The sequence below is a fragment of the Rhinopithecus roxellana genome, chromosome 19 (assembly GCF_007565055.1).
Source record: "Rhinopithecus roxellana isolate Shanxi Qingling chromosome 19, ASM756505v1, whole genome shotgun sequence".
Classification (NCBI taxonomy): Eukaryota; Metazoa; Chordata; class Mammalia; order Primates; family Cercopithecidae; genus Rhinopithecus; species Rhinopithecus roxellana.
This window is the reverse complement of record NC_044567.1, coordinates 76,041,289-76,065,819: the sequence shown is the minus strand read 5'-3', so window position 1 is coordinate 76,065,819 and position 24,531 is coordinate 76,041,289. Positions and strand designations below refer to the sequence as shown.

Sequence of the window (24,531 nt, the reverse complement as noted above, 5' to 3'; positions counted from 1 at the left end):
CAGACTGACTGGCTCAGAACCTGCATTGAAGAAGATCTCAGGGATATTCCTATGTACATCTGAGTTTCCGAAGTTCTGGTTTAGGGCCACGCGTGTTGGCTCACACCTGTAATCCCAGCGCTTTGGGAGGCCAAGGTGGGTGGATCACATGAGGTCAGGAGTTCGAGACCAGCCTGGTCAACATGGCGAAACCCCATCTCTACTAAAAATACAAAAATTTGCCAGATGTAGTGGTGCGCACCTGTAATCCCATCTACTCAGGAGGCTGAGGCAGGAGAATCACTTGAACCCAGAAGGCAGAGGTTGCAGTGAGCTGAAATCATGCGACTGCACTCCACACTCCAGCCTGGGCGACAGAGCGAGACTCCATCTCAAAAAAAAAAAAAAAAAGAGAGAGAAGCTCTGGTTTCTGGTTTAGGGTCAGGCTACAAATTAGGAAATATAAAGTTGAGGCCCCACAAGTAGGCAAGGATCAGGCCTCCAAGGGCCTTAGATGTCATGCTGGAGGTGATGGGGCATCAGTCCTGGAAGGGCTGTACACAGGAAAGTGATGCAATCAGATTGGCATTTGTAAAAGCTGACTCTGGCTGCAGCATGGAGAAGGGCCAGCTGAGAGTGTGAGGGTGGCCAGACACAGCCAAGAGTGGTCAGACACAGCCAAGAGACCAGACAAGTAGCAGTTGCAGAGGACTGGGGGAGAAATGAGAAGCACTTGAGCGGGAGCGAAAGCAGAGAGAAGAGGGTCAGGTGCAGTGGTTCACACCTGTAAGGAATCCTAGCACTTTGGGAGTCTGAGATGGGAGGATTGCTTAAGGCCAGGAGTTCAAGACCAGCCTGGTCAACACAGCAAGCCCCATCTCTATTTTAAAAAAAGGAAAGAAAGAAAGGCCGGGCGCGGTGGCTCACGCCTGTAATCCCAGCACTGTGGGAGGCTGAAACGGGCGGATCACAAGGTCAGGAGATCGAGACCATCCTGGCTAATACAGTGAAACCCCTTCTCTACTAAAAAATACAAAAAATTAGCCAGGTGTGGTGGCGGGTGCCTGTAGTCCCAGCTACTCAGGAGGCTGAGGCAGGAGAATGGCGTGAACCCGGGAGGCGGAGCTTGCAGTGAGCCGAGATCACGCCACTGCACTCCAGCCTGGGCGACAGAGTGAGACCCTTCTCCAAAAAAAAAAAGCAGAGGGAATAGGAAGAGGGAGTGGGCTTGAGGGCCATTTAAGAAAGTAAAGCTGGCAGAACTTGGTGTCTTGGATGTAGGGATAAGGAAGAAAGAGGAATCAAAGAGAACTCAGGAATCTGGCTCAGTAAACTAGGCCAGTGGAGGTTGCCTCTGCCAAGGCTGAGGAAGCAAGGACAATGTGGGTCCCCTTTTGTGGTGGTGTCTTTGAGGTGCAGGCAAGGCAGCCAGGTGGCATTGACAGGAAGCACCTGGGGACCCAGGTCTCCTGCCCAACAGAGCACTCCCCCTCCTCCCAGAGCACTTGCTGGTAGGACGCAAGGGCCTGCAGTAAGAGGTGGCTGAAATGGCAAGAATGTCTCCCTGAAAGAGGGGATGGAGTAAGAAGAGGAATATTGGGGGACCTTTGGGAGATAATGGTAAAGAGAAGAATGAGTGAAGACAGCTAGAGAGAGAAATGATCCCGAGAAATAGGAGCCACTCCAGAGGCCACTTGGGAAGAAACAAGTGGATAATATTTACTCGAATCCTCTGTAGCATGACACTAAGGACTGAGACCCCTGCATGATAGGTAATGGTTTTCTTTTTTTCTTTTTCTTTCCTTTTTTTTGTTTTTTGTTTTTTGTTTTTTTTTTTTTTGTTTTGTTTTGTTTTTTTTTTTTGAGATGGAGTCTTGCTCTGTCACCCAGCCTGGAGTGCAATAGCCCTATCTCGGCTCACTGCAAACTCCGCCTCCCAGGTTCAAGCGATTCTTCTGCCTCAGCCTCCCGAACAGCTGAGACTACAGGCATGCGCTACCACGCCCGGCTAATTTTGTATTTTTAGTACAGATGGGGTTTCTCCCTGTTGGCCAGGCTGGTATCGAACTCCTGACCTCAAGTAATCCGTCCGCTTCAGTCTCCCAAAGTGCTGGCATTACAGACGTGAGCCACCGTGCCCAGCCTTAGGTGATAGTTTTCAACTGGATAGCTACAACCATGGACTTTAGACTTGGAACTGATTTTAGCTGCAGCATCTCCCAAACTTTTCTGACAATAAAAATCACCAGGGAAGTTCTTCATAAAAATAAAAATGCCTGCTTCCCGTCCCTGACCCACAGCATCAGAATCTCCAATAAAGGGGCCTGCAAAACTATTTTGAACAAGAACAACAGGTGATTCTCATCCCCAGGGTTTGGGCAGCTGTCTCAGAGCCTTGCTTTTCCAAACATTAACATTCATGAGAAACACCTGGGGCTCTTGAGCAACTACAGGTTCTGATTCAGAAGGTCTGGGTGGGCTGAGAGCCTGCATTGCTAACAAGTCCCAGGTGACGTCGATGTTGCTGGTCTATGAACCACCTTTGAAGGAGCAAGGCTAGAAAAAACACCCGTCTCATTTTGCAGGTGAGGAAACAGGTTCCAGGCAGGTAAGCCGTTGATTCAAGGTGACCCAGCTGGTTAGTGGCAAAGCTGAGATTTGTCAGGCATGAAGGGGTAGCTCTGACTCATGTCTCCATCAGGCACCCATATTCTGCCTCCAGCAAGGTTAGCAGTTTGAGTGAGAGGTTAGTGAACAGATCATCAGTTTCAACAGGACATCTCTCTTGTTTACCTGCTTTTCCGCCAGCGTGATTTTTCTCCCGTCCCATGATCCCGCCGGGATCTCTCTCCTTTCTTTCTCTTTTCCCAAGCTTCCCCTCCGCAGCAGAAAGGCCAGATCAGGGCATGACTACAGCCTGCTAGCGGGGGCAGCTGGAGGATTGGGGGAGAGAGCTTTACCCAAGTGAGACCCTGCGGGTCGCCATCTGTTGCTACCAGCACAGCTCATTAGGCTGGCAGTGGGAGACGAGAAAGGCCCCAGAGCTTCCACACGGCAGCCCCAGGACATTCTCCGAGATCTTACAGGGGAAAGAACTTCCCGACATCTGTCAGGGACACTGGAGACTGTTGGCTGGAACAGGGTGTGATGCTGGTGCCACTTTCCTTGGTTAACTCCTCAGTGACACTGAGATCTAGTCCAGGTGCCTCCTGGGCAGGAGCCAGGCCTGCTGCTTCTATGACATTGGAGCACAGTTTTTGAGTCTGGATTCATTCGCAGAAGTCTTTATGTCCTTCCCCCCACCCCACCCCCAGTGCTGCTTCCTGACTGCTCTTTTTCTTTTGTGCAGGTGGCAGCAGCAAGCACCCCCTGTTCTGTGTTGAATACACCCCTTACTGCTCCGTCTTCGCTTTCTCCCCTGTCCTGCAGCCCAATACCAATTACTGCTGCCTTCTCCTGCCACTAGTGCCACCTGCCTCCCCAGTGGCCCAGGAACCTCCCCACTCTCTCCCTCTGGTTACCGTTCCCTCCTTCACAAGCACCGCTTCCACCTCCCCGGACCCCATGCCTGAGTCCCCGGCCGCACTGTGCTACTTCCCCATCTCCTGCCCGACTCCGGCTGAGACCCCTGTGCTGTGCCTGCAGGGCCCCCGAAGGCCCAGTAGGATTTACCTCGTGTGGTAAGTCACCCTTGCAAGACACAGCACAGTGGAGTCAGGGAGAGGGGACTTTGAGCTTCCAGAAGGCAGGTGGACAGGAGAGGGGCCAGAGGCAACGCCAAGAACAATACCAGGCGGTGTGGTGTTCGGGGGAGCAGGAAGATGGGACAGCGTGGCCACTGCACTCGGGCTCCACCTTCTAGCGCCAAAGGAGCAAGCGACCAATAAAATCCCATCCTCTCCAGAGACTCATTTGATTTCTTACCTCCTGTAGCTGGCACACTGTGCAATGTCACCCCCAGAAACCAAACAGGCTCTCCTAATGCGTCTGATCACACCCTTGGCTATGTGAATGTGCACACGCCGAGGCTGCCCTGAGCGGTGGCACCGGGGGCAGGCCATTCTGAAGGCACACACTGGAACCGAAACCCATTCAGAACCACTCGGAGGAGGGACAAATGAAAGGGCTCAGCCGATGTTTACATTCCCTTTCGTGCCTACTTATTAGGCATCATATTTCCTAAAATCAAAAATCCCACCCCTGAGTTCCAAAATAAAACATATTTATGGTACATAATTAAGCTTTAATTAAGATGTCCTCTGGGTACGTGAGACAACACACATTTTTCGCACACGCAAATAGGCAAATAGACGCGACCTGTTATTTGTGACTGCACAGAAAGCTGCCTATTACCCCAAGGCAACATTGGCTCCCGCGATTAAGCTGTAATTCTTCCCAGGATCCAAAGAAAGCACATTTTTTTCAAAGAGTTGTCTCTCCAGTGGGATCTTGGCACCTCCTAGGCACCAGGGATCCCAGTCAAGGTAATGTGGGGCGGGATAAGGGTTCAGGAACTGTATTTCCCTTTTATGGTCCTTTTCAACTTTGTCTATCAAGAACTATCTGTGGATGACAAGTGATGGTAAGAGCTGAACGTGAACAGTTGAATGGACTTGCTTCTCAGTTGTCAAGGTCTTGTACAAATATGAGATTTCTACCTTTTTTTCCCCCTTTCCTGGTCAAATTAAGAAGTATTCAGTCGACAATCACAGTTTCCCAGCATTGTCAAGAGAACAAAGGCAGATGCCTTTAAACAGCTGTTCGGTTTATTTAAAACTGGAGGCATCACCTTGCTCAGATCCTGGAAGTAGGGATCTGTATGTTGTCCAAAGCAAACCAGTCTTCCCAAAATTCACTGGTAAACAGGATATTGAGTTACCTGGCAGTGAAACTCCTGAACACAAACCGCTTCCTTTTCTGTAAGGCAAAGGGCTTGTCTTGCTACCTGAAAAGGAAGCTAATTTCATCGTCCAGTGTAACTAGGACTTGGTCTTCCTGCAGATTAATCTATGAATCCATGACATGGTGAAGACCCATCCTAGCCCCCAAAGGTCTGAAATTTGATTCACTTTTCATGCAAGCGAAGTGATGGGAATTTGGTATACAAATTGAGGGTTTGAAACTTTTTCTAGACAACATCGTGCTCTGTTGCCCAGGCTGGAGGGCAGTGGTGCAAACAGCTCACTGCAGCCTCGACCTCCTGGGCTCAAGTGATCCTCTTGCCTCAGCCGCCCATGTAGCCGGGACCACAGGTACATGCCAGCACACCCAGCTAATTTTTTTTTATTTCTTTTTTTGTAGAGACAGGAGTCTCACTTTGTTGCCCAGGCTGGTCTCAAACTCCTGGGCTCAAGTAATCTTCCTGCCTCGGCCTCCCAAAGTGTTGGGATTACAGACATGAGCCACCATGCCTGGCTGAATGTTAGAATCTCCTTTTTTTTTTTGTTTGAGATGGAGTCTTGCTCTGTCACCCAGGCTGGAGTGCAGTGGCTCGATCTCTGCTCACTGCAAGCTCCGCCTCCCGGGTTCATGCCATTCTCCTGCCTCAGCCTCCCGAGTAGCTGGGACTACAGGCGCCTGCCACCATGCCCGGCTAATTTTTTATATTTTTGGTAGAGACGAGGTTTCACCGTGTTAGCCAGGATGGTCTCGATCTCCTGATCTCATGATCCACCCGCCTTGGCCTCCCAAAGTGCTGGGTTTTTTTTTTTTTTTTGGAGATGGAGCCTCACACTGTTGCCCAGCCTGGAGGCTGGAGCACAGTGGCGCAATCTCAGCTCACTGCAACCTCTGCCTCCTGGGTTCAAGTGATTCTCCTGCCTCTGCTTCCCTGGTAGCTGGGATTACAGGCGCCCACCACCATGCCCGGCTAATTTTTTGTATTTTTAGTAGAGATGGGGTTTCACTATGTTGTCCAGGCTGGTCTCGAACTCCTGACCTCGTGATTCACCCACCTCGACCTCCCAAAGTGCTGAGATTACAGGTGTGAGCCACTGCGCCCGGACCTAGAAACTCTTAAACCCAAGTGCACGCAAACTGCAATTTAGGTCACCTCATTTGTGACTGCACTTACAGAGAGAGAAGAGAAAATATTTTGCGAGAGTTTTGTTTTCCATAGAACCAAAAGGGTATCACAGGGAAGAAGTCAGCAGTGCAGCCAAATTAGATTATAATAATCTTTAAGGTCATGAGGCAACATCTTGCTCATCTTTGTGAACCCTCAAATTACAGCATAGCAAAGGCACACAGGTATTTGTTGAACAAGTCATAATATAAAGAGTTGCTATTTGCCTTTTGGATTTTATAAAAGAAGGATTGAGGGAGAGAATCAACAAGAACTACACCGGAACGAAGGCTATTGAATAAGTTATTCCCAACCTGTGAAGTCTGCATAACAATGAGTTTCTGGTCAAATTCAGTTGTCTCATGGGAATGACTTCAGATTTCCTATTATTATTCTCAGTAGTAGTGGTAGTATTCTTTACAGTAGAAGCAGCAGCTACCATTCTTAGCACCTAACATGCACCAGTTAGGCCATTTATGTACGTTTTTGCTAAACTTCACAGTAACAAGATGGACCATTTTACAGTTGCAGAAACTGAGGTTAAAGTTGCCAAAGGTCAGAGGATCCTGCCTACACTAATAGGGGTGGTTTCTTCACTGTCAGGCCTAGTAAAACAATCTCCAGTTGTTCAGCTTTATTACTTTAGTTTGCTGAGAACTTGATTAGAGGACACATGGTAATGGTTTTGGCAATCATTTAAGAGATCTGATGCTTTGAAGAAAGCAGTTTTTTTGAACAAGAAAACAAATTAAATAACCTTTTATCTTAAGCCATGTTGGGCGTTCTGCACAACAAAAAAAACGTGTTCTAGTTTTCAAGTTCCCCTGTAGTTTGGGCTGAATGCATCTTCTCAAGCCCTACACATCATACTAATATTTGTCCTGCACGACAAGGCAATTAATACTTGTCCTGCACAACCGTATGAGGCAACATGTAGACTGGCTAAGAGAGATCCTCATTCTTAAGGAGCGTGCAGGCTAGTTGGAGAGAAAAGACATACTCATTAAGCAATTTTAGAATATTTAAACGCTGAAGGCCATTTTTAAAAATTTATGCAGCCGTAAAAAAGGATGAGTTTGCGTCCTTTGTAGGGACATGGATGCAGCTGGAAACCATCATTCTTAGCAAACTATCACAAGAACAGAAAACCAAACACCGCATGTTCTCACTCATAGGTGGGAACTGAACAATGACATCACTTGGACTCAGGAAGGGGAACATCACACATCAGGGCCTATCATGGGAAGGGGGGAGGGGGGAGGGATTGCACTGGGAGTTATACCTGATGTAAATGACGAATTGACGGGTGCTGACGAGTTGATGGGTGCAGCACACCAACATGGCACAAGTATACATATGTAACAAACCTGCACGTTATGCACATGTACCCTAGAACTTAAAGTATAAAAAAAAAAAAAAAAAAAAAACCCTGAAAGTAAGGGTTTTTGCCAAAGCAGAGTCAGAGTCGACTTGGTGGAATAAACTGGAAACAGACCTTGGAGGACCTTCTGGCTGGTGCAGGCTGGGCAAGAAAGGTCCCACGGGCAGAAGCATCCCTCCCTGTGAAGGCGAATACAGTGGTGGGGCTCGGTGGCCCCTGGGCAGTGTGAAGTTCTGCTGCCTGGGGTGTGCAGGAAATTTGAATATTCCTGCTGGAAATCAAAGTGAAATTCTTATCCTCAGGACCTTGGGGCCAGGTCCTGACCTTCTAGACTTGGCCTGAGCCTCGGGCCTGCCCATTCCCTGGCCCTTCTTCTGTTTCTTCCTCTTCTCTCCATGAGGTGGAAAGCAGGAGGCAGGACTTCTGAGAACTGAGGGGGGCTGAGGTCTCAGGTGATGAGGGAGAAGCCTCTGTGTTCAAGGAGTGCAACTTTCGGTAGTGGGAAAATGCTTCCCTTCTTCCCTCAGTGACAGATCCCTCAGTGTGTTTTACACTAAGAGAGAGCTCGCTTGCTCTCTCACTCTCTCACCTTCCTCCTCTCACCCCCTTTTTGATCAGCAAAATCATATCTAATCACCATCCTACACCATCCCAAGACTACCTCATTCCCAGAGAACTTTCAGCCTCTCCTTTCACATCCACAACTTTCTCTGGGCTCCACCAACTTGCCCCAAGTTGCTCTGACACCACCAGCAACTTCCTTCTCCTAGTAAGTCCCTGTGGGGCATGATCCTCTCTGTCTTGGCGTACAGGACCACTGCCATGCCCTCCTGAGGCCTGTCAGAAGTAAGTAGACCTAGTCATTGTATTAAATTAGGTTTCATGGGCTGCCAGAAAGAACTTTAATTCCCTCCCTGAATCTGTAGAAAAACTATTCACATGACTACAACTTACACTCTGGAACATGAGTCCAGTTGACTCGTGCCAAAAAAGGCTGTGCTGTCACACACAAGTCGGGGGCCTTCCCTGGCTTTATCCCTATGTTACCAGCTGGCTACATCTATTTGTGAAATTTCTGAACTGTCTAAAAGAAGATGATCCAGGCAAATAATGATCTTGGGGAATTTCGTCCAGATATTCACGATGTAACTGCCTTGTAAACCCAAGAACTTGTAGAGATGCATGGAATATACTAGAACTTTTCCTCAACATTCACATGTACTGACACTAAGTACATGTGAAGAGGAAATTCAAAACTGTATCAATTAGCAACCCGATTCAAAATATGGATTAAAAAGAAAATATTCATTGGAAACTAGGTCCACAATAGCACCCCAGCTACTGTCTTCCTATGAATATCATACCAACACAGTGGAGGGTAGGGGACAGGAAACAGAAAGGCATACGGTTCCCAGATGCTTGCAACGTTTCTGTACAGGCATGTTTGCTAATAAACCTGAGGATACAAATATGCAGGTATTATACAAAATATGCTGTGATTCGAACCTGGCTGAGCACTTGGGAGACAGAGCCATCGTGTGTCCCAACAGTGTTACCAGCGGGCACATCCCAAGACCTGTGGATTGAAACCTAGAAACTTCTTAGCAAGGCCGGGCGCAGTGGCTCATGCCTGTAATCCCAGTACTTTGGGAGGCCGATGTGGGCGGATCACTTGAGGTCAGGACTTTGAGACCAGCATGGCCAATATGGTGAAACCCTCTCTCTACTAAAAATACGAAAATTAGCTGGGCATGGTGGTAGGCACCTGTAATCCCAGCTACTCAGGAGGCTGAGGCAGGAGAATCGCTTGAACCTGGGAGGCAGAAATTGCAGTGAGCCAAAATCATGCCACTGCACTCCACGCTAGGCAACAAGAGCAAGACTCCATCTTAAAAAAAAAAAAAGACGAAACTTCTTAGCAAAAGGAAAGATCTCTTCCTTCGGCCTCTGCATCATAGGTGTCATGGGTGCTTATACAGGAGGCTTTTTTTTTTCTTTTTTGAGATGGAGTCTCGCTCTGTTGCCCAGGCTGGAGTGCAGTGGCACCATCTCGGTTCACTGCAACCTCTACCTCCCGGGTTCAAGCGATTCTCCTGCCTCAGCCTCTGGAACTACAGGCATGCGCCACCAAGCCCAGCTAATTGTTGTATTTTTGTAGAGATGGGATTTCACCACGTTGGCTAGGCTGATCTCAAACTCCTGACCTCAGGTGATCCTATGAAGGAGGCATTATTATTTCCCTGTAGCAAGTAGGGAAACTGAGGCTTGAAGAGGTAAAGTGATTTTCCTAAGCTCACATGGTTACATGAAACCAGATTTCAAATCCAGCTCTCCTGTGACCTCCTGGGTCCTTTCTCTTGACTGCCCTTCCACCTAACCCTACCCCCCACCATTGCTGGGCCCTTTGAACATTCTTTATGTGGAAGACATTTTCCTATAAACAAAAAATTATTGAATTTCAAATAATTATTGAAAGATTTTGCATCTTTCAGCAGATGAAGCACCAATGGTTTTATTAAGGAAGAGGAAGCCAAACCTGAGGAGATTTACAGTCAGCCCAGAATCGCACAGCCCGAGAGCGTCTGAGGACAGAAGCAGACAGAAACTGCAGTGGCCTGCAAAGGTGCCAGCTCCCAGGGGAACAGGTAAGGACCCGGGGCTCCCACACCTTTGTCCTTGGAGAGGAGGACTGACTTTTGCTGTTACCCAGTGAATTCTTTATGGTTTTCAGATACTTGTACTTTTAAGTAAATGAGGGGCATGTGCCTTAAAATGAAACAGCTTTAAAAGCAAATTGTATGATCCTAGGGTTTGGGGGTTTTTTTCCTCCAGGAGAGGCTGGTGGGAAAAGGGGAAGGTGGGGTGGGGAGGGTATCTTTTTCTCTCCCATAACTCCAGGAGTGTGACCGGTTTTGAGTGGACACCAGCTGTACAGCTCTCCAGAGGGCATTTGGGTAGTGAATGGCATGTGGGTGGTGGACGGCGTCTGGGTGGTGGAGGGCGTCTGGGTGGTGGACGGCGTCTGGGTGGTGGAGGGCGTCTGGGTGGTGGACGGCGTCTGGGTGGTGGAGGGCGTCTGGGTGGTGGACGGCGTCTGGGTGGTGGAGGGCGTCTGGGTGGTGGAGGGCGTCTGGGTGGTGGAGGGCGTCTGGGTGGTGGAGGGCGTCTGGGTGGTGGACGGCGTCTGGGTGGTGGAGGGCGTCTGGGTGGTGGACGGCGTCTGGGTGGTGGACGGCGTCTGGGTGGTGGAGGGCGTCTGGGTGGTGGACGGCGTCTGGGTGGTGGAGGGCGTCTGGGTGGTGGACGGCGTCTGGGTGGTGGAGGGCGTCTGGGTGGTGGACGGCGTCTGGGTGGTGGAGGGCGTCTGGGTGGTGGAGGGCGTCTGGGTGGTGGAGGGCGTTTGGGTGGTGGAGGGCAGGGGTTGAGGAAGGCAGAGAAGCGGATCTGCAGCTCTAGGGCATGTCCCACCTCGCGATTGTTCCCACTTAGTTCCTGGGATGGGGAGTATGTGTGTCTGTGGGTGACAGGCTGCTCACCTCCCACAGAGATCTTCTCCCCTCTGACCCAGATCACTGAACTCAGCAAGATCACAATGTGTGAGAAATACACAACATTGGAACGAATCTATGCTTTATTCCCAAACACTGGTTTGGTGTATCACCCCCTTGGAACTCATGGAAAGCAACACCTCACAGTCAACCTGGCCATGGACCCATTCTTTCTCCTAGAAAACCACTGAGCATCACATTATGTCATGACCAATGAACACAGTTGCCTTTGTTTTTTTTTATTGTATTATTTTTTATTGTATTTGTTTATTTTGAGGCAGAGTCTCCCTCTGTTGCCCAGGCTGGAGTGTAGTGGCACCATCTCGACTCACTGCAACCTCCACCTCCCGGGTTCAAGCGATTCTTCTGCCTCAGCCTCCCGAGTAGCTGGAATTACAGACATGTGCCACCACGCCCGGCTAATATATATATATATATATATATATATATATATTTTGTATTTTTAGTGGAGACGAGGTTTCTCTATGTTGGTCAGGCTGGTCTCGAACTCCCGACCTCATGTGATCCGCCCGCCTCGGCCTCCCAAAGTGCGGGGATTACAGGCATGAGTCACTGCACCCAGCAAGAACTATCTCTTGATAAGAGAATCTTGGGTTATAAATTCAAATTCCTTCAGGGAGCAGGTGGATATAGCAGGACAGATGCGTAACGGGTTATGGAGCCTGTGGTAAGCTACAATATACATGTTCCACCTAAAGGTAATAAACTCATTGTTCAAATACTGAGCCATGGCCAGGCGTGATGGGTCATGCCTATAATCCCAGCACTTTGGGAGGCCAAGGTGGGAGGATTGCTTGAAGCCAGATGTTCGAGACCAGCCTGGGCAACAAAGCAAGACTCCATCTCTAGAAAAAAGATTTAAAATTAGCCAGGTGTGGTGGCATGTACCTGTAGTCCCAGCTACTCAGGAGGCTGAGGCAGGAGGATCGTTTGAACCTACAACTGTACTCCAGCCTGGGTGACAGAGCAAGACCCTCTTTCTAAAATAAATAAAAAAGAAAGAAGAAAAGAAGCTGAGCCAAAGCACAACTGCAGGATGAAAACAGCCCTGGGGTCTTGAGTATGCAACCTACCCCTGAATTCCAGAACAATAGCAATGATCATCTGAGTTTTGGATTATGGGGATTTTTCTTTTCTTCTTTATCCTCTTCAGTAGTTTCCAAATTTTCTCCAATGATCATAAACCACTTTTATAACCAGAGCGAACAAAGTTAAAAGTGTATGGCTCTTGGAATGTAGGAAACTATTGGTCAAGCACACTAAGAAGTCGAGACCAAAAGCATAGTCTCAGGGCAGACAGATGCTTGTTCTGGTTTCATTCTGTTGCCTTAGAACTCCTGGAGATGGCAAGCACTTCACTCACAGCTGGAGCCCAGGGCCTCAGAGAAGCGTTTGCAGCATCTGCAGGGCCTGGTCTATGAATAGCACATCCCTGGCATACCAATGTGCCTGTCTATTCCCAGCCCTAGAGCTCCTGAAATCTGCTCTCTATTTGATAGACATAAAAAAATAGGGTTAAAATAGCATAAATTGAGAATGGCACAGTCTGCCACCTTTAGGGGAAACACACACACACACACACGCACACACACACACACTGCAGAGAAGCTCTGATTGAATTTTTAAAGAGGAAGACTATTGTGGTGACAAGGCAAGGGTGAAGATGCTCCTGCTGCCTGTTTCAGGAATCTGCAGGAGCCGCAGCACCGCACATACCCTAGGACTTCTCCTGCCCCTCAGGCCAGCATCATCCCATGACAACTCGATAGCCTCTATGAGATGAGCTTAATGGCTCCTGTTGAGCTTCCAGTTTCTGTTTTTCAAAAGCGGCCCTTGCTGATTCCTTTGCCCATTAGGTGTTTTCCCTCACGGAGGTGGGTCATGTGTGTTCAGGGAATGACCGGAAGGTTCCAGTTCCAGCACTGTGAGCTCATCTCTGAAGCCCTCCACCAAATTCAAAACAAAAACTCACCAGCCAGAGCCTGCACTGCCAACTCCTCTAGATCCCTTTTCTATTGTATTGATTTATGTACTTATGTATTTATTTATTTTTGAGATGGAGTCTCACTCTGTTGCCCAGGCTGGAGTGCAATGGTACGATCCGGGCTCACTGCAACCTCTGCCTCCTGGGTTCAAGCAATTCTCCTGTCTCAGCCTCCCAAATAGCTGGGATTACAGGTGCCCACCACCATGCCTGGCTAATTTTTGTAGTTTTAGTAGAGAAGGGGTTTCACCATGTTGTCCAAGCTGGTCTTGAACTCCTGACCTTAAGAAATCTGCCCACCTCGGCCTTTCAAAGTGCTGGGATTACAGGCGTGAGCCACCACCCCTAGCCCCCTTTTCTATTTTAAAAAATGATCAGGAGAATTCAGTTGCTTACGTAGAAGCATTTGTTCCCCAAAATGGGGGTCGGCCCAGTCTGGGATGGCCTCGCCACCAGCTCCAGTGCTGTAGTTCCACAGCCAGATGCTCAAAGCATCCTTGAATTGCTGCTGCATCTCTAACTAGGGTTTATAAAACCCAGGAGGGGCCTAAGAGGAGAGCTTAGCTGATTTCTAGAAGAGCTGATGAGTCAAGATTCATACTGCGTTGCTGAGTGTCCCAAGCAGTTAACAATAAAAGAAGCTGCCCGAGTGCTAGGACATTAGAGACTCACACTGGTGCCCCTGTGAGCAGCCTCAATTAAAGTGAGCCAGCATTGACTTGGTCCTTGGCGGTGCCCGATGCTCTGAGGATTTGCATTTCACCAGCCCGAGCTGTTATCAACACAGACCTTCCAGGGCCCATGGAGTCCCGTCCACACTATAGGGTGAACCGCTTTAGAAATGGAATGATAAAAAGAGCAGCATCTCATCAGATCCCACACAATAGCAGAGAGGAAAACAAAGCCGGGGGGAGGCCGATGTCAGGAGGGAATAAAGGTAAGTGGCATCAGAGAAGTACTGTCAGTTTCCTTCTCACATCGAGAGGGTAAAAGACCCTCAACAGCACACACACACCATGACGAATTCAATGGATTTTCGTTTTCACAAGGAAATTGGAAGGCCAGGCAGTTTTTTAAGGGCTAACAGGGTAGTGGTTAAGAACACAAACCCCAGTATCGAGCAGGCATGGGTTCAAATGTTCATTCCATCACTTACTAGAAATAGGATCTTGGGCTAGTTATGTGACTGCTCTAAGCCTTAGTACCCTCAGTTTTAATGTTGTATGATTGTGTTACCTATTTCACAGGGTTGTGAGGCTTAAGTGTGTGTGTGTGTGACAGAGAGAGAGAGAGACAGCATGGTTCTGGCCAGTTTAGTGATTCCGTGTAGGAATTTATAGTAGGGATTCTAGGGTAGCTAGAAGTTACATAATTGACCTGGGGCTAGTGACAAAGAGAAGATATGATTTCATGAGAGATTTATAATTTTTATTTTCACTAAATAGTAAACATGACCAAAATCCCCAGTGTGCCCGAGTGCCAGCTCCTATAGCCTTCCTCCTGATCTGCCAAGACATATTGTACTTCTCTTAAGTTCTTGTAAAGCTGCGTGGGAAGCCGGGTGTCATAAATGTACACTGAATGAATTTGGATGGGAAAGGACTGGTGGTGGTTGTAGAAGTCATTCCCAGAGTGCTGGTTTTCCCTTTCACTACGTATGGAACAAAAGCCAGTATTTAGCGTGAGGTTTGCCCATCGTCAGTCCTGACTGGCTGGGGTTGGGCCAGTCTTCTGGGACCTTCTGCTGAAAGAATCTGTATCCTCAGGGTCACCCCATTTCCCTAGGACCACAGGTGTACAAAAGAGAATGTGGAGCAGTAAAATGAAGCCTGCTGGGCTCTGCTCCTCTTGTACCTCCAGCCATTTTGACCACGCCTGTTTTCTTCTCTTGGTCTTGTTTGTTGCATTTAAAGGGCAATTTTGCGCTTGGTTCTAGAGGCCTTTCATCCATGGGCCCTTTTACTGGAATAATAAATGTGTCTTTTCTCAATGCAGATCAAGTAGCTCAACAAGGAGACCTGATGTGTAACACTAAGCTGAAGAAGCCAACGCGAGAGAGAAGAAACTTGGTCCCATCGTCACAGCCAGTGATTGAGAACCCCCCAGATAGACCCAAAAAAGGAGAGCCGAGTGCTCCTTCCCAGAGTGAGCTGCATCCAGCCCTGCCCCAGGCCTTCCAAGGAACAAATAGTCCTCAAGTATTGAGTGAGTTCTTGGGGCCACCACTCACACCCACCACCGTACGAGGGCCAAGAAGAGCATCATTTAGGTTCCGAGATGAAGACTTTTATTCCATTTTGTCATTGAACAGCGGAAGAGAAAGCGATGACACTGAAGAGGAAACCCAGGTTAAAGAATGTCTGTGGGTTGGTATGCACTCACCCCGTTCTCCTTCCCATCACAAAAGAAGTAGATTTGGAGGGACGTCAACCCCTCAGGCCAAAAATAAAAATTTTGAAGAAAATGCTGAAAATTGCAGAGGTCATTCTTCAAGAAGAAGTGAGCCCAGACATGGCTCATTGAGAATAAGCAATGCAATGGAGCCAGCAACAGAGTGGCCTTCTGCTGGGCAAAAGTTGTCCCAGGACTCCAGGCTGCCTGATAGGGAATCTGCTAAAGAGAAGGACAGAGGTGGCAGTGAAAATGCGAAAAAGGGCCCCCTTTCATGGGATACCAAATACGAGCCCAGACAAGAGGATAGTGTCAATGCTGAAAATGCATGGAGTGATTGTATTTCTATGGAGCATAGGCCTGGCACCCATGATTCTGAAGGATACTGGCAAGACTATTTAAGCAGTTCTCAAAATTCTCTTGACTACTTTCTTTCTGGCAGACCAATATCTCCAGGATCATCAGTGAATTCATCCTATAACTCTGCTGCATCATTCATGCATTCTGCTCTGAGAGATGATATTCCAGTAGACTTGTCAATGTCATCGACTTCAATTCACAGCTCAGACTCAGAGGGAAACTCAAGGTTTCATGTTCGCCGACCACTGTCTCCCATTAGAAATAGGAATCCATCTGCCAGTGCCGAAAACCACAATTATTTCCCAGTAAACAGTGCACACGAATTTGCTGTCAGGGAAGCAGAAGATATTACTTTAACAAGTCAACCTCAGGGGGCTCCATTATATACAGATCTCTTACTAAATCCACGGGGCAGTTTGTCCTTAGTGGATTCTTCCAATTCCTCTCCATCAAGAATAAACTCAGAAGGCTATTTTCGTGTGTCTGAGTCCCTGCAAGAAAATATACCATTTACTTTCTTTGCAGTGTCTGATTTCCCAAATCAAAATGAGAATGGGAACAGGATGGCAGCCTCTGGTTTCACAGATGAAAAGGAAACCAGTAAGATAAAGGCAGACCCTGAGAAACTCAAGAAATTGCAAGAAAGGTGAGGACTTTTCATAATTATATATTTTTTCCACTTTCCCAAGGCCGAAATTAGCATTGCTTTCATTAGAGAGCCATGGGAATTTTAAGTCATAAATGGGTCCTTTGTTGGCATTTTAGTGGTTGCTTATTTTGAGAAAATTGTCTCTGTTTGGTTGCTCTTAAAAACATATTTATAAAGAAAATCTGGTGTTCCTGATCAGTTTCTTCCATATTCCCGAAGTGTTTTTTTCCTTGAATACCACACCTTCAAGGTAAGTTTGCTGGGTATAAGGATCTCCGACTGCTTCACAGGGCTTGTTCTTCTCTCCAGCAATGAAGAACCAAGATTTTTTAGGAAAAGGTTGCTATCTCCCTAGAGAATGAACCATTCAGCACTTGAAGTTCGCAGCTCTCCCTTACGGGACTTACCCCAAATCCAACCAACAGTTCTAGAATTCGAACCTTGCCAACTAAAAGACCATTCACAGTTACCACAGTTACCTCGGTTCTCTGAAGGGCCACGCTGGGGTAACCGCTGCTTGTGTTTTATGTGCTCTTTCTCATGCATGAGAGAGAAATAAGGTCTTTTTGAATTGCCCTTTTCTTTGATCTTTCCTTTTTTGTGAGATGACGTGGGGATATTTCACAGCTATGAGATGTGATACTTTGTAAAGCCATCATTAAACACCATGTCAGGATTCTACCATTTCATTTATGATAGGTGTTTACCATGCTCTGATCTTGGCTTACTGATCTGGAAATTGATTCTTGGAATCTGAGCCCTCTTTGTATATATTAGCATGACTCATGTGGGCCGTGAATTAGAAATGTAAAAACCGGAGGAAAATGGAACATAGAATGCATACATATTCCTATTAATAAATGTCATTTATCCAACTCCAGTAATGAAGTAACTTTCTAGTTAGCAGAACCTTTTCTTTTCCACATTAAGCTACCAGAAGACCAACCCATGGTTAAGGGGCCAGAGATCTCACACCCACCAATCGTCACCTCCCCAGAAATATAGCTTCAGACCTACTTGTCAGAAGTCTAAATTTCTACCATCCCAAAGTGATGCCCTTGAGCTAAAAATAATTTCTTTGAAAATGCATTCACTTCCAGGCACAGTCTTGCATTAAACAGCTATTATTCGTGTACCTATTAATAGTTTATCCAGACACTCTCTTTTTTCTGTATATAATAAACTTTATGCTTTTCCTATTATTTCAAATTTGTTCCTTTTGGGAAATATTAAAAATGCAGACTGAAAAGAAAAATCACCTGTAACCCTATTATCCAAAGATAAACAATTAAAAATATTGTTTCTAGTCTTTTATCTGCATATAAATGTAATTTTTAGTATCTGTTCATATTGTTTTATAATATGCCTTATTTTTTTTTTTTTTTTTTTTTTTTTTTTTTTTTTTTTTTTTTTTGAGGCGGAGTCTCGCTCTGTCGCCCGGACTGGAGTGCAGTGGCCAGATCTCAGCTCACTGCAAGCTCCGCCTCTCGGGTTTACGCCATTCTCCTGCCTCAGCCTCCCGAGTAGCTGGGACTACAGGCGCCCGCCACCTCGCCCGGCTAGTTTTTGTATTTTTAGTAGAGACGGGGTTTCACCGTGTTAGCCAGGATGGTCTCGATCTCCTGACCTCGTGATCCGCCCGTCTCGGCCTCCCAAAGTGCTGGGATTACAGGCTTGAGCCACCGCGCCCGGCCTAATATGCCTTATTTTAATATTTAATCCTATTTCTCAATCACACTTTTAAAAAATTTTCCCTCAGTTAGCTATCTTAATACATATAAATTAATGCATAACATAGGTACACTTCAGAGAATTTTTGAAACACACACATCACACACAAACCCAGACATCCCTGTGCCCACCGTCCAGCTAACAAACAAAACATTCCTCACACACTGGAGCCCTCCTGAGCCCCTCACCCACCCTATCTTCTCATCATGCCACCTTCAGCTCCCCACACCCACCCTGACCATTCCTGTATTGCGTTTATCATCCTTTTGCGTTTTGTTGTGTTGTGTTTTGGGGTTTTTTGCTTTGAGCTTTTACCATATGTTTAGATGTTTTTTGTTTTTTTTCTTGAGACAGAGTCTGACTCTGTCCCCCAGGCTGGAGCGCAGCGGCGCGATCTAGACTCACTGCAACCTCCACCTCTCTGGTTCAAGCAATTCTCATGCCTCAGCCTCCCATGTAGCTGGGATTCCAGGTGCGCACCACCACGCTCAGCTAATTTTTGTATTTTTAAGTAGAGGCAGGGTTTCACCATGTTGGCCAGGCTGGTCTCAAACTCTTGATCTCAAGCAGTCCACCCTCCTTGGCCTCCCAAAGTCCTGGATTACAGGCATGAGCCACTGTGCCCAGCCAGTTTTTCTACACAATATGTTGTATATATTTATGAACTTGAGGAAGTGTTTGACTCTGTAGAAATAGAATCTCTATTCTTCTGTGATTTGCTTTTTCCTCTTACATCCTTAGTGAGATGCATCCTTATTGATATATTTGGCTTTAGTTTATTCTTTTCACACTACAAAGTATTCTGTCATATGGATATACCACAATTTAGCCATTCTGTCAGTGGACATTCGGGTCCTTTATTGTTTTCTGCAAATGATGCTGCATGAACTTTCTTCTTTCTTCTTCCTCTTTTTTTTTTTTTGAGACAAGAGTCTCGCTCTGTTGCCCAGGCTGGAGTGCAATGGCATGATCTCTGCTCACTGCAAGCTCCGCCTCCCAGGTTCACGCCATTCTCCTGCCTCAGCCTCCCGAGTAGCTGGGACTACAGGTGTCTCCTGCCATACCCGGATAATTTTTTTTTTGTATTTTTAGTAGAGATGGGGTTTCTTTTTTTTTTTTTTTTTTTTTTTTTTTGAGACGGAGTCTTGCTCTGTCGCCCAGGCTGGAGTGCAGTGGCCAGATCTCAGCTCACTGCAAGCTCTGCCTCCCGGGTTCACGCTATTCTCCTGCCTCAGCCTCTGGAGTAGCTGGGACTACACGCACCCGCCACCTCGCCCGGCTAGTTTTTTTGTATTTTTTAGTAGAGACGGGGTTTCACCGTGTCAGCCAGGATGGTCTCGATCTCCTGACCTCGTGATCCACCCATCTCGGCCTCCCAAAGTGCTGGGATTACAGGTTTGAGCCACCGCGCCCGGCCGAGATGGGGTTTCATCGTGTTAGCCAGGATGGTCTCGATCTCCTGACCTCATGATCCGCCTGCCTCGGACTCCCAAAGTGCTGGGATTACAGGTGTGACCCACCGCGCCCGGCCTGCATGAACATTCTTGTAAATGTCTCCTGGCTCATGTGGAAGAGTTCTCTGGGATCTTGCCTAGGGAGTGGAAGAGCTGGGCTGGTGGGCTGGTGGGCTCATGGTGAACACATTTTCCACTCTACTAAATAATGCCAATCTAGTGTCAAACCAGTCATGTCTAATGTTATACATCCTTGACAACATTCGTATCGATTGGCTTTTCAAATTTGCCAGTCTGATGGGAATAAAACGATATTGTAGCTTTAGTTTGCATTTTCATTTTCACGACTTAATGAAGGTAGGCATTTTATATGCTCTTTTAAATATTAAATGACCATTTGTGTTTTCCATTCTGTGAAATATTAATGTTTTTATTTTTTTGTAGAGATGGGGTCTCACTATGTTGTCCAGGCTGGTCTCAAACTTTTGGCCTCAAGCAATCTTCCCACCTCAGCATCCCAAAGTGCTGGGATTACAAGCGTGAGCCACTTTGCCTAGCCAAATATCTATGTCTTTTGCTCATTTTTCTTTTAGAGTATTTGTATTTTATTTTAAAATACCTTTATATCTTTGGCATATTAATTTAATCTTTCAATAGCTGTGTGTTAGAAATATCTTTTCCCAATTTGTAGTTTGTCTTTTTCTTTATGATGTCTTTTTTTTTTTTTTTTTTGAAGCCTGAGTCTCGCTCTATTGCCCAGGCTGAAGTGCAGTAACGTGATCTTAGTTCACTGCAACCTCTGCCTCCCAGGTTCAAGTGATTCTCCTGCCTCAGCCTCCCCAGTAGCTGGGATTACAGGCGTGCGCCACCACGCCCAGCTAATTTTTGCATTTTTGTTAGAGGCGGGGTTTCACCATGTTGGCCAGGCTGGTCTCGAACTCCTGACCTCAAGCGATCAGCCTGCCTTGTCCCCTCAAAGTGCTGGAATTACAGGCATGAACCACTGTGCCTGGCCCCATCTTCTTTTTGGATGGCAATTTGTATCTTGTTGTCTTGTTTAAGAAATCCTCCTCTTAACCTGGTATCATTATGCTATTCTTCCTATTTTCTTGTAAAATTTCTAGCTTTGTATTTAGGACTTAATGTGAAATGGATTTGGACTTAAATGTGAAGTGGTTCTTAATATGTGATGTGAAGTAAGCTTTATTTTTTTCCCCCCTTATGAATATGAAATATGCCAGTGTTCGGGATATTTCCCTGTTGATCTGCACAGCCACCTCTCCTTTGGAACATGCCTCAACAGGCCCCGGTTTCAGGGCTCTCTATTCTGTTCCATTGGTCTTTCGTTTTCTTTCCCTAATCTAATACCATTCCGTCTTAATGCCTGCAGCTTTTATAACTTTTTATATGTGATGATGTAAGCCTCCTTCCCTACTTTTTTAAAGAGTCCTTGACTGTACACTTAAGAATCTACTTGGGGCCAGGCGCGGTGGCTCAAGCCTGTAATCCCAGCACTTTGGGAGGCCGAGATGGGTGGATCACGAGGTCAGGAGATCGAGACCATCCTGGCTAACACGGTGAAACCCCTTCTCTACTAAAAAATACAAAAAACTAGCCGGGTGAGGTGGCAGGCGCCTGTAGTCCCAGCTACTCAGGAGGCTGAGGCAGGAGAATGGCATAAACCCAGGAGGCGGAGCTTGCAGTGAGCTGAGATCTGGCCACTGCACTCCAGCCTGGGCGACAGAGCAAGACTCCATCTCAAAAAAAAAAAAAAAAAAAGAATCTACTTGGGATTTTTATTGGAATTGCATTTAATCTATAGAATATTCTGGGAGAATTGACATCTTTGCGATATTGACTTTTTCTTTGATAAACATGGAACAGCTCTACTTTTGTTTGTGTCTTCTTTAATGTCTTTCAGTATAGTTTTGTGGTTTTCCTCATAAAAGTCATTTATTTATCCCTTGGTTCTTTTATTTGTTGTTGTTTGCTATTGAAACAGTATTTTAAATTCTAATTTTAACTCTTTGTTGCTAAGATGTAGAAATCCAACTGACTATATGTTTTCTCTGTATTTTTGCCAAAATATAAAATAATTTCAACTGTGAAAAATATTAGTAGTTTGATTTCTTTCTTTCCAAACCCTATGCTTTTTAATCCTTTTCTCATCTTACAGTGTTACGTCAATTTTTTTGAGGGCTGTTTGTATTAAATGTGTCTATTATGATTTGATCAGTCTCCTTTTTTGAGTACATCCATAATTAATTACTTAGAAAAACTTCCTAAATGTGTAACTGCTGATGAAAGGAACGCAGAGTCTTCAGTTCTTAATGTATACTGTCAAACTGTGCTTCAGGAAAGTTCTACACGTTAGCAATTTCACCACCACCTTATGAGGGTCCTCTTTCTCCATGCCCTTTCCAGTTCCAGGAATGTCTATGCTTTTTAATGTTTGTCATTAGGAATTCTTGGCTGGGCACAGTGGCTCACTCCTGTAATCTCAGCACTTTGGAAGGCTGAAGTGGGTGAATCACTTGAGGTCAGGAGTTTGAGACCAGCCTGGTCACCATGATGAAACCCCGTCTCTACTAAAAATACAAAAATTAGCTGGGCGTGGTGGCGCACACCAGTGGTCACAGCTACTTGGGAGGTTGAAGTGGGAGAATCTCTTGAACCCAGGAGGCAGAGGTTGCAGTGAGCTGAGATGGCCCTACTGCACTCCAGCCTGGGCAACAGAGCGAGACTCCATCTCAAAAAAAATGTAATTCTTTGTCAAATATTTTACAGATACTTTTTTACTTTTCCCATTTTATTTACTTTACATTTTATGTATATATTTTTGATGTAGTGGAATTTTAACATTACTTACAATCACATCTGTCAGTATTTTCCTATACTGCTTTCGCATTTGGTGCCATGCTTACAAACTCCAATGCTCACTCAGACATCCATAATTATTTTTGTCTAGTATCATTATATTCTCCTTTCATATATCATAGTAGTTAGAAACATGGGTTTTGCTGTCTTATGGTTCTAGATTTCATTCCTGATTCTACCAACTATTAGCTGTATGATTCTGGCAGGTTCCTTCACTGCTTTTTGTTTGTTTGAGATGGAGTCTTGCTCTATTGCCCAGGCTGGAGTCAGTGGCACGATGTTGGCTCACTGCAAGCTCCACCTCCTAGGTTCAAGCGATTCTCCTGCCTCAGCCTCCCGAGTAGCTGAGATTACAGGTGCCCACCACTATGCATGGCTAATTTTTGTATTTTTAGTAGAGACAGAGTTTCACCATATTGGACAGGCTGGTCTCGAACTCCTGACCTTGTGATCCATCTGCCTCAGCCTCCCAAAGTGCTGGGATTATAGGCGTGAGCCACCGCGCCCAACCAGTTTCCTTCACTTCTAAAAATCTGTTTTTCCATCCAGAAAATAGAAATAGCAATGTATACTCCTCAAAGAACAGTGAAAACTAAATGAGGTTTTAAACATTTATGTGTGTCGGCCGGGCGCGGTGGCTCAAGCCTGTAATCCCAGCACTTTGGGAGGCCGAGACGGGCGGATCACGAGGTCAGGAGATCGAGACCATCCTGGCTAACATGGTGAAACCCCGTCTCTACTAAAAATACACAAAAAAAAAACTAGCCGGGCGTGCTGGCGGGCGCCTGTAGTCCCAGCTACTCGGGAGGCTGAGGCAGGAGAATGGCGGGAACCCGGGAGGCGGAGCTTGCAGTGAGCTGAGATCTGGCCACTGCACTCCAGCCCGGGCAACAGAGCGAGACTCCGTCTCAAAAAAAAAAAAAAAAAAAAAAAAAAAAAAAAAAAAAAAACATTTATGTGTGTCATAGACTATCCAGCATACAGTAGGCACTTAATACATGGTAGCTATACTTAAATTCATATGGAATATATTTTAGTGTATGGTATTAGATGGGATTCTAAGGTCTTTTTAAAACGTTTATCCCATTAATCCACAATCATTCCATCCTTTCCTTACTAATTTGAAATGCTTTCTTTGGCATACACTATCCTTATCAGTCTGTTTTTGGACTTTCACTTCTGTTCTATTAATCTGCCTGAAATGTTCCATCAATTATACACATTTATTGTTCATTTATGGTTTGGTTTTTTTTTTTTTTTTTTTTTTTTTTGAGATGAAGTATCACTCTGTCACCCAGGCTGGAGTGCAGTGATGCGATCTTGGCTCACTGCAACCTCCACCACTCAGGTTCAAGCGATTCTCCTGCCTCAGCCTCCTGAGTAGCTGGGATTACAGGCAGGCGCCACCTCACCCGGATAATTTTTGTATTTTTAGTAGAGACGGAGTTTCACCATGTTGGTCAGGCTGGTCTCAAACCCATGACTTCATGATCCACCCGCCTCGGCCTCCCAAAGTGCTGGGATTACAGGCGTGAGCCACCGCACCTGGCTGATTTATGGTTTTTAAAAAATATTTGACGGCTGGGCGTGATGGCTCATGCCATTAACCCCAGTGCTTTGAGAGGCCAAGGTGGGAGGATCACCTGGGGCCAGGAGTTCAAGACCAGCCTGGACAACATGGCAATACCCTATCTCTACAAAAAAATACATATTTTCTGGGTGTAATGACACATGTCTGTAGTCCCAGCTACTCTAGAGGCTGAGGCAGGAGGATCCCTTGAGCCCAGGAGGTCGAGTCTATAGTGAGCTATGATCACTGCACTCCAGACTGGGTGACAAAGTGAGAACCTGTCTCTAAAAATATATATATGTATATATTTATACATATATATTTATATGTGTATACATATATATTTCTATATATACACATATAGATTAAATATTTTAGTATAATTATATATAATAAATATATATCATCTATATATAAATATAAAATCTCTTTGTTACCCTCTTTTAAAAATTTTTTATTGCCCATCCTAATTCAATTATATTATGATCTCAGAAAATATAAACAGTATTTTTTGTGCCCTAA

The 24,531-nt window shown here is 46.0% G+C and overlaps 1 protein-coding gene and 1 long non-coding RNA gene across 5 annotated transcripts in view; one reads left to right on the top strand and one right to left on the bottom strand.

The window, feature by feature from the left end:
• MARCHF10 (membrane associated ring-CH-type finger 10) overlaps positions 1-24,531 on the top strand; it is a 116,311-nt gene that overhangs the window by 62,145 nt on the left and 29,635 nt on the right. For 2 of the 4 annotated variants that reach the window (XM_010380076.2, XM_010380075.2), the window contains exons 5-6: positions 9,917-10,069; positions 14,973-16,374. In XM_010380076.2, the coding sequence (XP_010378378.2) occupies positions 9,917-10,069; positions 14,973-16,374 (1,555 nt within the window). Of the gene's footprint in view, positions 1-7,497; positions 7,612-9,916; positions 10,070-14,972; positions 16,375-24,531 lie in introns of all 4 variants that reach the window. The other 2 variants (XM_010380074.2, XM_010380077.2) reach the window with 2 other exon arrangements.
• Positions 14,384-24,531, bottom strand: part of LOC104675482 — a 34,889-nt gene continuing 24,741 nt past the window's right edge. Inside the window, exon 3 of the long non-coding RNA XR_749788.2 lies at positions 14,384-16,219. This is a non-coding gene — a long non-coding RNA (uncharacterized LOC104675482). The remainder of the gene's footprint in view (positions 16,220-24,531) is intronic.